Consider the following 14,026-nt stretch of genomic DNA (forward strand, 5'->3'; position numbering starts at 1 on the left):
AAACTGCTTTTTAAAACACTTGACACCCCAGTGAATGTACACTGTAGAATCAATGCAATTTGACACCATGTTAAACTCCCACAGCTCAATACTATGGGGTCATGGGAGTTATAGTTTTCTAAGGTTTTTAACCTCCTATGTCAAAGAGTGCTGCTGCCTCACCAAACTACAAATCTCCAGATTCCACGACATTAAACCGGAGCAGTTAAAGTGGTGCTAAACTACAATAATTCTACAATGTAGATCACCCTAGGTTTCTTTTAATTTGTTACCAACCATTACCAAAATGTGTATATAGTGAGTGTCACGGTAGATATTTCATATCAGAAAATCATTCAAAGCCTGCCTTCCACTCTCATCATTACAGAGAAGAAAGACATGGCAACATGTGTAGATCTATAATAACATTTGAGGCTCTATTCATCCATTTTAAATCACATAATCTCCACAAGTGAGTAGAGCTGAGCTGTCCTCATCTCATATTTTTGTTGCCCTTCATATATAATGAGCAACCATCTTTAATAGTGGCCTCTTGCATCCTCAGAAACTCTGCACATATTTTTGAACTTTAGAAAATTAAGAAGTGACATTGTACAGATAATGAGCCTCCATAGATACAGGAAACTATCCATAGACTTTGAGGGACACTACTTTTCTAGACAACAACTCCCCGAATCCCCAAAGCCAGTGCAGCCAGTTTTCCATCTTCTGCTCCATATAGACCAGGGGTCCTCTAACTTTTTAAACAGAGGGCCCGGTCACAGTCCCTCAAACTGTTGGAGGGCTGGATTATAATTTGAAAAAGCATGAATGATATGCACACTGCACATATCTTATTTGTAGTGCAAAAACACTTTAAAACAATACAATAATTAAAATGAAGAAGAATTTTAACAAATATAAACTTTTGAATACTGTATTTCTATGGGAAATGTGGGCCTGCTTTTGGCTGATGAGATAGGATTGTTGTCGTTGTTGTTGTGTGATTTCAGCTTGTTTCAGACCATGAGCAAGGGCCAAGTGACCTTGGAGGGCCGTATCCGACCACCAGGCCTTAATTTGGGGACCCCTGATATAGACAATCATCTACACAAAAAAGGCCATAAAACTGATGTGGAGAAGGCGGGTCCTTGTGCTCACTCCACTTGGGCATAGACGGTTAGCAAATTAATATTTCTGTCATGAAAGTTCGAACAAAATGGAGCTTTCTTTCAATGTAGAACACTATTGCATTGAGCCTAATTCTGTTAAATAATATGCAAGAGTCAGGTTCCTATTTTATTAATTAAAAAAAACAAACAAAAGGAAACAACAAAGTAAATCTGACAAGTGTGAAACCTGCACAGCAGCAAATTAGACCATACATAGTCCTGAAATAAAAACCAAATATAGTATTTTGTGAGACTGTGTTCTGACAACAAGTCTTCAAAATGAAGGTACATGAATGCTGCAATTACTGTTCATGAATGCCACAATTGCTCTTATAGATGTGTTTAAAACAGATTGATTTAACAAGTGTTCTATGCAAAGAATTTATCATCAAATTTAAATTTGCTCTGTAGTAAAGCAGAAAGACCCAGAAATGTAGAAAAATCATTATTATAAAATTACAAGTGATTAAAGATTAGTGCCTCTACTATGCAGCACACACAACAAAAGTTTCTTCAGAGCCTGTACTATCAAAGCATCAGATATCTAAGAATCAATTTCTGCTCACTGCAGATAAGGCATCCTCACAACACATAACAGGTAGCAAATATCTTTCAGCATTGAACCAGTAATATTTTAAGCGGCATTGTTGCAAGAACTCCTTTTCTTGAATAGACAAAGGCATTGCAAGAAAAAAATCACTAAATCACAAGGAGAATCATCATAGGCAGCTTCTCTAATGAGGCATCATGGGATTACGGGAGTTATTATAAGAGTCATCTTATTCAAGAAATTCAAAGTTAATTGAAATCAATTGTACTGTTCTGACAGCAGGTGTTTTAAGCGGCAAAATATCAAAGTGAACGCTTTAAAACAGTTACAACAAATGTTACATTCACTTTTTCAACCTCTGGCATTTCCAAGTGAAGTATTACAATAGCAAGTGGGGCTTTTTCTCTCCCACTATTTAGGAGTCTGTAGAACACAAAGTGATCAAAATATCATTCACTGCAATTGCTGGCCTGCAGACTGACTACTTCAAGGGTTCGTAGAAGGGCAAATTTTATCTTTAGTTGAATTCTAAGTTTAATGATCTGCATTCGGTTTTAACATAGATTTTACACAACCTGTTTCTCCCAATGGGATCCCAAACTTCTGACACAATCACATAAATAAAAAGAATGTGGGGAGTATGAATGCAAACATTCATGCCAAGAGTCATTTCTAAAGAATAACGCAACTAAAAAGAAAATAACAGAAGACAGCATTGTAAAAAAACAAAAACAACTGGACATGAATTTGACAAATTGTCACAATCATCAGCCCCTTCCACTTTTTCCCAGCTCTAGGATTCATAGTGACTTATGAAAAATTTTAAAATTAATGTAAAGTACAGTTAAGCTATTGGTAATATCATAGCAATTTTAAAATAAGTATACTAAAAAGTATGAAAGAGAAACAGTACAGTATATTATACAGTAAAGGTATTTTGATCTTTCTGGTTAGTGGCAATGGGATGTTCCAAGTACAGTCTCTAAAAAGACTACAGATCTGAGTCTCCAGTGGGATATCAATAAATCAGCACATCCATTAACATGTTTGCTGAATTTGAAGGTTTCTTTATGGCCTAAATTAAACATATCTATTTATATATTTGTTGGCATGTTTAGGTAGCACAGAACACATGAAATAGCATGCTCATGGCAGAAAGCAAGGTTTTGGCCAAGAATTTTCTGCTTCGCAGTTAAGTCCCTATACTGCATTGCTTTCAATGATACAGGACCTGATAAAAAGAAACTGGAATGCCAAAGTGGGTGTTTTAGCCATTAAAATCTTGGTAGTAAAGTCTCACAAGCTTTACAGATACTTTCAATTTCCCTTAAGTGCAAGAGGGCCATTTGGAGAACATGCCATGACCAAACCTCATGGTAACAGCCTTTGTGTATTATACCCATATTCCTGGATCTTCACCTTCATATATGGTAGATTACTTTCTTTGCAGAAGACAACAGGAAGCTCCTGCTCACACAGCCCCCCCTTTCGGAGTTGCACTGACCCTTAAGACATCATACTTTATTTCAAGTCAAACCATATTTTAAGTCGAATACCAAACTTTAATAAATTCAACTAATTTCCCTTTTCATGTTTATAAACAATACAACTAATTCAAGGCATTGCCTTGAAAGGAAAGTTCTACTGGATATAACTTGCCAACATATTGTCAAGGTTTAGGATGAACACCTCAGTCCGAATAAGTTCAGTGCAGTCCAACAGCCTTCTTTCAGAGAGATCATTAAAATGACAGTCCACACATTAATGCGAAGCATGCAACCCAAAAAACAAAATCAGCAATAACACCATCTTCAAAGAATATTTTAGAGACTAACAAGGATTTCTAAGTACATAATAAACTATAGCTAAGAAATGACGCCGTGTAGAGGTGAATGGTATATAAGGAAGACATATTTTATTGCCTTTTATCTGAATCTAGAGATTGTCTTGTACCTGGATCTAGAGATCAGATCTTCTCTGAATCTAGAGTTCATCAGCAGTGAAAACAAAGTAAACTTTCCACATGACTGCTGTTGATTTTTTAAAGATCTGATTTATCAACCAATACCAATTTCTAATTAGAGTGTAACTGACCAATTATTAAGTAAAAAGTCAGCAAAAAGAATTCAGAAATGCTGAAAAAGTACAAGCCAAAAGGAAAAAATGCAGCAGAGCAAATCACACACTTTGATACAGAACAAGCCTGCTTTTCAAGAAAGGCCTTTTATTTACATATACATACTTGTTTCTTGACAGCATAGATAAAAATGTTGCCGCTGCTGTGTAGGTGATGTAGATTCAAGGTGTAAAACTACTGGACCAACTAATGGAGTCTTCACACATCATATCTTGTTAAAAAGGAAACAACCCCATTCTCAAAAGACATTACAATTCATCAGCACTCTAGAAGTAAGAATATGAAGGTATATCAATATTTTCATGAACTCTCTGACTTTGCCTTTTGGACCAAAATGAAGTAGTGATTGAATGGGCATATGAAAGCATGATCTCTGTTATCCATTCTTGAAAATATATTGTAAAAAGCAGAAGATCTCTTAAATTTAATAGTGCACACACCAATCAGATTTCTTTTGTAACTCTATCTTTCAAATGGACATTATTCCCCTGGTTTGTTGACCTCCAACAGTGACTAACTTAAACAGGAAGGGGGTCCAGTCTTCTTCCCTGGCACTCTCCCTGTCTGCAAGACCTACCCAAAGAAATCCAAAACCATAAAATAATATATATATATTTAAAAATGCTAAGCAATGTTCCTATCTAAATTATGAGTCACTATCCTTGGAGGCCCAAATAAGAGGCAGGCCAGGCATGTAGCCGGGGGGGGGGGGGGGGCTCGGGGGGCTTCAGCCCCCCCCCCCCCTGAAATTCTCATGGTGGTTCGCGAAAAGGCCTTACTGGTGCATTATTTAAACTGTTATGTTTATTCATATCATGATCTGATAACCATACTCAATATAGCCTATATGCATGAGGGTATTGGGGTAATGATACAAAAGGTTTGCTAGGCTAGACCCTCTTTCACTCAGACTCAGCCCCCTCCCCGAAACTCAGCCCCCCGAACCCCCCCCCCCGAAAAAAATTCAGCCCCCCCCCCCCCCCCAAATGAAATCCTGGCTACAGGCCTGAGGCGGGCCACTCTTTTTAACATGGAAATAAAATACTGTCCTGGGGAATTGGAAAAACAGCACTCTGGCTATCCCTAGTTAATTTCAAAAATTGCTAGGTGGGGACCAAACGCAATGAATTAAAATTGTAATTCTATAAGTATCTACTCAGAATTAAATCATATGAAGGCTGATGTATAATGCAAGGGAAGAATCGGTAATCTTCATGACTACTGATGACAATGACATGGACTAATTTAGTTACATGTTCATGGAACCAAAAGTAAGTTCAGAAGCTGAAATCCAAATATGGACAGTATGCTTTCCCAGATAGGCAGAACCGAAGGGGCTTCAGGGTGAGGCTGAGATGTGGCATCAGATGGAAATACCTGGGCTTACTAGAGAATGTTTTAGTACAAATGAGCAACATACAAAAGAGGACCAGCTCTACTGAAAAACAATATCAAATGCAGTACAGGTGCCCTGACCAAAACCAGACAGCAGTGGGGATGATTTTAACTATCCTTAAGAGAAATGGGTAAAAATTATTCTGACCATTTAGATGGACACAGTAGAACTAGGCAGAAAAGCAAATGACAAAACTTGATAGAAGGCCAAACAGATGTAAGAATGAAGTGTGTACGACAAGTACAGGCAATTATCCATTATTATTATTATTATTATTATTATTATTATTACAATATTCTGGAGTGATATTATTCTATATACCAAAGAAGGCATGATCAAAAGAGGCAAGGTTTACTCCAGAATGATTATAGTTAGCAGGGTGCATCCACCATGCCATCATGCCCCATCCACCTGGCCAAAATGCTCAGGATAGTCTTGAAATGGAGAAGGAAACTGATGGGATGCCATTGTAATAAATGATGTTTACTGTGTGTACCAGTTTTAAAAAGAGGTTAAATTCCTAAAACGGTTACACAAGTGTTTCCTAAAACAATTGATTTTGCAAGTAAATAGGGTAGAAGTGGGGATGCTGAATTCTTTCCTAAATAATGCCTAGGAACTGAATGGAAACAGATAAGTATGCGATCAAATTCTATTGCCAAGGAAACTTATTATAGTCACATTTAATTCCAAAAGAGAAGACTTCTCAAAACATGGGCAGTGGAAAAAAGGAATTGAAAGTAGAGGCTAAAGGGGTCAAATCTCTCTGTAACACTTGAGAGTCATTGAAAACAATAATAGAAGTGAAGTCAGAATGTGTACTGCACAACAGGAAAGACAACAAAATACCAGCATAATAAACAGCATGGAAGACCTGGCCAATGCAAAACAAAAAACAAAAGGGACATAACTATTGGCAACACTTATGTTAGGACACAATAGGGGGTGCAAAATGAAAGTTTTGAAGTGCAAATCACAGCATAAAGAGAAAATAACATTAAGATCAACACCAGAAAAAGGAAAGTGTCTAAAGAAGTAGGTGACACGTAACACAAGAAGCGAATCAAACATCATGTTACAAGAGGCTGAAGAGATGTTAGAAAAGTTGAATTCACTCTTCAAGCCCGTCTTCACTGATAAAGATGTAGAGCTTTTGCAGTGCACGAGTTTAGAGGCACAACTGACAAATTCTAAAAAGTACTGACAAATCACCCAGTGGCCATATGTTATTCACTTGAAAGGTTTTGAGTTGAAAATACATACCTTTTCTCATACGCTTTAAAGAGTTTTCAGGAGGGTCAACAATCACAGAGATAGAGTAAACCAAAAAGTCCAAAAGTTGGACTTTTAATGGGCAATACGCTCCTGCATGGGAAAAGGTTGCTATGCATGGGGAGTTTTATTTTAGATTAAAGGTAAGTAAGAAAGTAGGGGTCAAGATATAAAATCCCGCCTTGTGTGGAGGTAGTGGCTAAAGGTGGTTTTTTTTTCTCCATCTCATTTTTCTAGAACTCTGGGCTATCCTATTAAGCTAAACAGCAAAACAGCACGACAGTCATGACAGAGAGAAACAAACCACTTTTTTCATGAGGCACTTTTTCATAAGCGTATCAGAGGTGTATTCAAAAACATTCATGAAGGATAAGGTGGGCTTTGGTGACTGTTACTTATGATGGCTGTTTGCTACATCCAGGATTAGAGCTTCCCTGGGATGCCTGTCACAACAAGGGTGTCATCTTGTGCTCATGTGCCGTTTATGGACTGCCTATTGGCATCAGATTTGCCACTATGCAAAACAGGATGCTGAGCTAGAAAGGTCTGCCCTGGTATTACAAAGTTATTTACTAAAAACAACTATCTGAATCTGGACTTATCTCAAGTGATGTTAAACATGACTAATGCTCTCCTGGGCTTATTTACTTTCAACTTAAAAACATGCATACAAGAGTGAAACAAGTGTTTTTGGACTGTGCAGCTCACTAAATGTCACTAAATGACTCCTACTAAAGACTTTGTAAGGGAAGGCCAAAATAGATCACCCAGTTAATGATTTCCAAAGACATAGAGTGCTACTAAAGTGAAAATTATTTTAAAGACGTGGTTGAAAACATTGTCATGTAGGCCAGCTAAAGTTAGCATTAATAAATTTATGTGAGAGAAATAAGCTTGAACACTGTGACAGCCATCCACTGCATGGCTATCAACCTCCTCCCAGTAGACTCAAATCAAGGAAAAGCTTCATGAGAACCCCCATTCCTCTTAATGTTCCCCCAGCAACAGCAAGGGGGCAACTAAACCAGGAAACCCCAAATGGATGGCTCCCCATGAGGATCTTCCTCCTGGGGCAAACCAAGAATAGGCAACTTGGAAGTCCCTGAACAGACTCAGAAGTCGAGTGGACAGATCAAAAGACAACCTGGCAAAATGGCACTACCGAATCCTCCACCCTGTGTGACTGTGAAGCAGAGCAAACAACTTATCATCTGTATTTATTTATTTACTATATTTATACACTGCCCCTCTCAGCCCGAAAGGTTACTTGGAGAGGTTTACATATGGCAACAATTTGATGCCTCAACTGTCATAACAATTAAAAAGTATAACAATCATAAAATACTATTAAAAACATTAACATACAATATAAAAATGTAAGACTGTACAAGCCATAAAATATTGTTGTGAGTGTCTCATATCGAGTCATTGTTCAATTGCATCATCAAGCCATTCCATTATTTCATATAACTATGTCATGTTTGAGAAGGCCTGCTCAAAAAGCCAGGTTTTTATCTTTTTTCAAAAAGTCAAGAGGGAGGTAGCCAATTTTATATATTTAGACTGGGTGTTCCACAGTTGAGGGGCCATCGCTGAGAAGGCCCTGTCTCTTGTTCTCACCAAACGCATCTGCGAAGAAGGTGGGAACGAGAGCAGGGCCTCCCCAGATCTTAACATCCTAGAAGGTTCATAAGGAGAGATACGTTCGGATAGGTAAGTTGAACCAAAACTGTTTAGGGCTGTATGCTTGTCCACAATGCCCTGCCTCATCCACAGAGGAAGAACTGTTTAAAGCTAAAGACAATGAAGTCACAATTGCCCATTTTTGGTCTAAAAATATTGAGCCATTTGTCCTCCCTCTATTTTATCCTAATTTATTATGCAACGCTTTTGACATGAAGTTTTAAAAGTTTCTCCTTGTGAGTTACAATACACCTAAATAAAGCTCCTGCAAACATTTCACTGCGGCTGGAATGGACATTCTAAATGCATTTCATCTCACTCTGTTGGTTGTCACTTTAGAACAGGCATGGGCAAATTTCAGCACTCCAGATGTTTTGGACTTCAACTCCCACAATTCTTGACATCCTCAGGCCCTTTCTTTTTTTCCCCCCTCAGCCGCTTAAGCTTAAGGGGGGGAAAGGGGCCTGAAACTGTTAGGAATTGTGGAAAGTTGAAGTCCAAAACACCCGGAGGGCCAAAGTTTGCCCATGAATGCTTTAGAGCAGGGGTCCTCAAATTAAGGCCCTTCCACAAACACCACTATCACCTTTTCGTTCATGTCCCAGCATTACTTCCAATTTTAATTTTACATTTGGCCTTCCCACTGTTTTTAATTGTGTGTTGTCTTATTGATAATGTATATTTTATTGTCTATGTTTTTTATTTTAATTGCTTGTATTGCTGTCTATTGTTTGTATTGTTGTATTTGGGCTCGGCCTCATGTAAGCCGCACCGAGTCCCTTGGGGAGATGGTAGCGGAGTACAAATAAAGTGTTATTATTTATTATTATTATTAAGGCTCGAGGGCCAGATATGGCCCACCACGTTCATTTAGCCGGCCCTCGCTCAGGGTCAACCTAAGTCCAAAACGACTTGAAAGCACACAACAACAACAACAACAACAATCCTATCTCATCAGCCAAATGCAAGCCCACACTTCCCATTGAAATACTAATAAGTTTATATTTGTTAAAATTGTTCTTCATTTTAATTATTGTATTGTTTTAAGTGTTTTTTTGCACTACAAATAATTTATGTGCAGTGTGCATAGGAATTCATTCATGTTTTTTTCAAATTATAATCCGGCCCTCCAATAGTTTGAGGGACTGTGACCTGGCCCTCTGTTTAAAAAGTTTGAGGACCCCTGCTTTTAGAGAATGGTAACAGTACCAAAAATCTAACTTCAGATATTGTGTTTGCTATATTCAAGCCGAGGCCTGAAAACCTGCCTCAGTTGTGGATGTGTTTTTCCCTTCAGCCCCCAGCGTGAAATCTATGGAGACACTGCATCAGCATCCAGCCTTTCCCATTGTATAAGCTCTTGTTGCATAAAGCAGGCAGAAGAGAAGAGCACACTTTTCCCCGTACAAGTAGCAGCCGAGTCCAAGGTCTGGTTGTTTGTCACATTCTCTTTGAGGGGGCTTTATTTTCTCCTGAATAACACCAGGGCCATTGTTTACTATGAGTTCAGAAAGTGTGGCCTGAGGTGGAAAGCGACTTTCTGATTCCCGCACCTGCATTCTTCTCATAATCTAAATTCCAGCGCCGCGCATAATAACTTCCCACTGACTATCATTATAAAAAAAACGAAACAGCCTTGAAAGAGCGGATATTGTATGGAAAGGTGTCATCAAACGCTCCCCTCAGTGCCCACTTTAATTCAGTGAAACACTTTCCCAAGGAAAGCGAGAAAATACATTCAAAAGCAGGGCAGGCAGGGTGAGGCTGTCACTTTGTTTTAAATAAACCTTCTATTTGGGGAGTCGCAGAATCAATGGAAGGCGCTGTTTGGAGCCTCAAGCTGGCCAGCACTCTTCAGCTATTGTGGAATGCTTCCATGAGTATCCTCACATACACACACACACACATCCCTCTTTGAAAATATATAGATGGGAGATGTGATTCTTATCCGGCGATTAAAACATCTTTGTGCCCTGCTGAGTCGGGTATTCTGTCCCTGTCTCTCTCTCTTCACTCCCTCGCTTAAAAAAAATGGCATCAAAGCAATCAAAATGGTAATGTTCAGCATGAATGGATGGATGGGGGGCCCCTCCCCCCAGGCCGTCAAACTCTGCAGACTTTCCCCTCTCCATGTTGGGGAAAGGCAGCCACAGCCCCCCTCTCTTTCAGCACAAAATGGAAGCTTCCACTACCAAAGGGGGGGGGGGGGGGCGCTGGCAAATTCTGGGCTGCCATCAAATCGGGATGGGGAGGAGAGGAGGGAAAGAGGGAAGGAAGGAGTTAGGGAGGGAGGGGGGGCTCCAGCACAGGCTTTACTTTACAACTTTAACCCCAACTACATCCACAGGGGGGGGGTCACAGAGGGCAAGGAAAGGGGCCATTATCCCCCTTTCACTGAGAAAGGCCATTCACTAAGAAAGGGGGCATTATCCCCCCCCCCTTTTCACTAAGACTCCTCTCTCTCTCTCTCTCTCAGGCTGGAAGCTCCAAGGAGCTGTTCCAAGTTTGGGTGCTGAAATGGCTTCAAGGAAGGGACTGGAGGGGGGGGGGGGGAATGGGCACCATCTCTCCACCAAGGGGGCTTTTAGGAAAATAAATAAGTGGGGGGGGGGAGTAAGGGATAGTAATACTAAGGGGTAGTAATACTAAAGGAGCAGGCAAAGAGGAGAGCCTTGAAAAGGGGGGGGGGGTGCTGCAACAGAGGGAGGGGGTGAAGGGAGGATCCAGCAGATCGTGGGCAATTGAGGGAAATGGGAGGAGGGAGGGAGACACGTCGTGGGGGGGGGGGGTGGCGTAAAGCTGTGTGCGAATGAGAGAAAGAGAGAGAGATGGAGGAGGAGGAGGAGGAGGCAGAGGCATCTGTTCGTGGTGCTGAAAGCAAAGGCGGAAGGAAGGAGCCAACTCCGCAATGCGAGGCAACTTTCTCCCCACTGGTGAAGAGATCGGGGCTGAGGCCAAGGAGAAGCCCCCCACTCCCCCCCCCCTTTTTCCAAGTCGCGTCACTCACAATATGAGGGAGAGGGAAAAGAAACTTTGTTTGGAGCTGATCCCTCCCTGCTTCCCCCCTGAAGACACACAAATAGACACACAAATACTCGAGTTTGCTTTCCTGGAGGACCCAAATGTGTTGAGAAAGCAGAGAAGGCGGGGAGCAGTCTTGTGACCCCCCCCCCCCTCATCTAAAGCCAAAGAATGAGGGAAAAGCTAAGTGTGTCGAGAAAGCAGCGAAGGCGGGGAGCAGTCTAGTGACACCCCCATCCAAACGACTCCCAAAGCCATCAAATGAGGAAAAAACCAAGTGTGTCGAGAAAGCAGCCAAAGCGGGGAGCAGTCTTGTGACCCCCCCCTCATCCAAACGACCCCCAAAGCCACAGAATGAGGAAAAAGCCAAGTGTGTCGAGAAAGCAGCCAAAGCGGGGAGCTTTGTGATCCCCTCATCCAAACGACCCCCCAAAGCCACCAAATGAGGAAAAGACCAAGTGTGTTGAGAAAGCAGTGAAGGCGGGGAGCATTGTGACCCCCCCCCCCATCCAAACGACCCCCCAAAGCCACCAAATGTGACACCGCCATCCAAACGACTCCCAGAGCCAAAGAATGAGGGAAAAGCCAAGTGTGTCGAGAAAGCAGCGAAGACGGGGAGTATTGTGACCCCCCCCATCCAAACGACCCCCCCCAAAGCCACCAAATGAGGAAAAGACCAAATATATCAAGAAAGCAGCGAAGGCGGGGAGCAGTCTTGTGACCCCCTCATCCACACCCAACACCCCAACAAACCCGTTTTCCAAGCGAAGCCAAAAGAGCTGGCCTCCCCCCTCCCCTTTCCGCCCCCTCCTCTTTCCCAACTCCCAAACAAAGTCAATTCCTAAAACATGTCGACCAACTCAAAATGGACGCCTCTGCCTGCGTGTGTGTGTGTGTGTAATGTTTGAATGTTTTCAAAACCCGCTCCAAGTCCTGCTCCAAGTCCTGGGGTAGTAAGACTTAATCAAGGAGCAAGCAAAGCTGCTTCAAGGCACTTTAGTAAACACTAGAGCTGTGTGGCATCATTTTCATGACTGTTTCCAAAGTAGAAAAAAAGGGAGAGAAGTCGGGGGCATAACCCCCCTTGTTTCAACAAAAAGACACAACTGAATCACTCCAAGCCTTACTTGTTTGTCATTCAGAGCTGCTATTCGCGATTGCCTCTCGTGGAGTTGTTTCTTAAGCTCGCCGTTCTGGGGGTTGAAAAGGGGGGGGGGGGGCAACAAAAACATAGATTTAGAACTAAACTTGAGCTTAGGAATGGTTGGATGAAGGTGTGTGTGTGTGGGGAGGAGGGAGATGGGGGAAGAGAGACAGGAATGAATAAACCACAACGGTTAGCAAGGCACAATCAAAGCCAAAGAAGGAGGGAGCCAGCCTAACCCTTTCCTTGGAGATCTCTTCCTGATAAAGTTTCTCCTCCTGCTGTCCCAGCAGAGCTGCGCTTATCACAGCTGAGGAAATGCTGATCTGGTTTTGTTATTCCCAATTTAAAAAGAATAAAAAGACACAGAGAGGGATCTATCTGCATTTACCTGTGGATCTTGCTTCATCAGTGCAACTAGTTTCTATTTTTTTATAAAAAAAATGGGGGCAATCATTCTGAAAAAAGTGCCTGGCATGTAATGGATTTTTAAAAATGTACGTGTGTAAGGCAGAGAGGGAGGGAGGGGGAGGGATGGAGGGAGGGAGGGGGTAGGGAACAAAGAGGCAAGTAAACACAGCGAGTCAGTTTCAAGCAAAGCTCATAAATATTCAAGTCTCGTCCTAATCTCTCCAACACACTCAGAGAGAGAGAGAGAGAAGCTCAAAGCCCCAACCGCAATGGATCTAAACAAGGGAGGAGAAAACTCAAGCAAAACAAGCTCCAAAACTACTTTGGCAACGTGAAGATGGAAGAGAGAGGTCTTCCCCCCCACCACACAAAAAATATGAACACCCCCCCCCCCACCCCCACCCCCACAATCGCTTTGCTCACGGATTGCAACACACACAAATCTGCACCCACTCGACCGGCGTTGTTTTGTTTGTTTCTGTTACCTGATGACATTGGATTTCCACTTTGAACGCCTCTTGCAGGCTGTGCAGCTCCATCCTCCCAACTTGCCCGGCACTTTGCTCCCACTTCCGAGGGAGTTTGGCGGGGGGCGAGCCCAAGGAGGAGCAAGCCCCGCCCCTCCCCGCCCTCCCCCCCAAAGAATGTGGGCCCAACGCGCCTCGAGGAAAAGAAACAACTCCTACTCAGGCGCCGAAGCAAGTTCGTTGCCTCTTCGCGAGGGACACCGAGCAAGCACTCACTTTCCGGGAAGGGAGGGGGGAAGGCTGCTCGCTGAAGGCCCCCTCCTTTGCTGAAGCCCCCCTTCCCACACCCCTCCCGGCGGACACTGAACCGCCCCGTGGCCCCTACGGAGCCCCCCCCCCCCCCGACTTCGAAACGGGAGGGACTATATTTCCTCAGAGCGCGCGCCTTGATTTCACTTTGCCTCAGGAAAAAGTTGTGCCACGGCTGTCAATGCTAATTCGGAGTTGCCCGGATGGAGCACGGGCGGGGGGAGGGGGGAAGACAAGGAGAGGGAAGGAAGGAGGAAAGGGGGCCAGGCTCCTCGGCGGAGCATGCGCACTCCGGCCCACGAGAACAACGGAGGGATGGATTGGAGGCAAGTAGGAAGGAACTCTCCAGCTGCTGCTGCAGCACTCTGGGAAGTTGGACAGCGACGAGGGCGAAGGAGGGGAAAGTCCTGAGGGGAAAAATACAGGGCAAAAAGTTCCTGGGCCTATTTAGGGAAAGCTTGCGGGCCTCTTTAGCAGGCCTGTAG

General features: G+C 42.7%; 1 protein-coding gene across 2 annotated transcripts in view; it reads right to left on the minus strand.

Annotated features, from left to right (window-relative positions):
* The window catches only part of PHF21B (PHD finger protein 21B), a 239,156-nt gene extending 225,566 nt beyond the window's left edge, over nt 1–13,590 (minus strand). Inside the window, exons 1-2 of one of the 2 annotated variants that reach the window (XM_060778145.2) lie at nt 13,251–13,590; nt 12,338–12,403 (exon numbers count right to left, since the gene is read on the minus strand). In XM_060778145.2, the coding sequence (XP_060634128.2) occupies nt 12,338–12,403; nt 13,251–13,304 (120 nt within the window). In that variant the 5' untranslated portion in view covers nt 13,305–13,590. The remainder of the gene's footprint in view (nt 1–12,337; nt 12,404–13,250) is intronic. The other variant, XM_060778146.2, reaches the window with a different exon arrangement.
* Between the last annotated feature and the right edge of the window lie 436 nt (nt 13,591–14,026).

The sequence above is a fragment of the Anolis sagrei genome, chromosome 5 (genome assembly GCF_037176765.1).
Source record: "Anolis sagrei isolate rAnoSag1 chromosome 5, rAnoSag1.mat, whole genome shotgun sequence".
Classification (NCBI taxonomy): Eukaryota; Metazoa; Chordata; class Lepidosauria; order Squamata; family Dactyloidae; genus Anolis; species Anolis sagrei.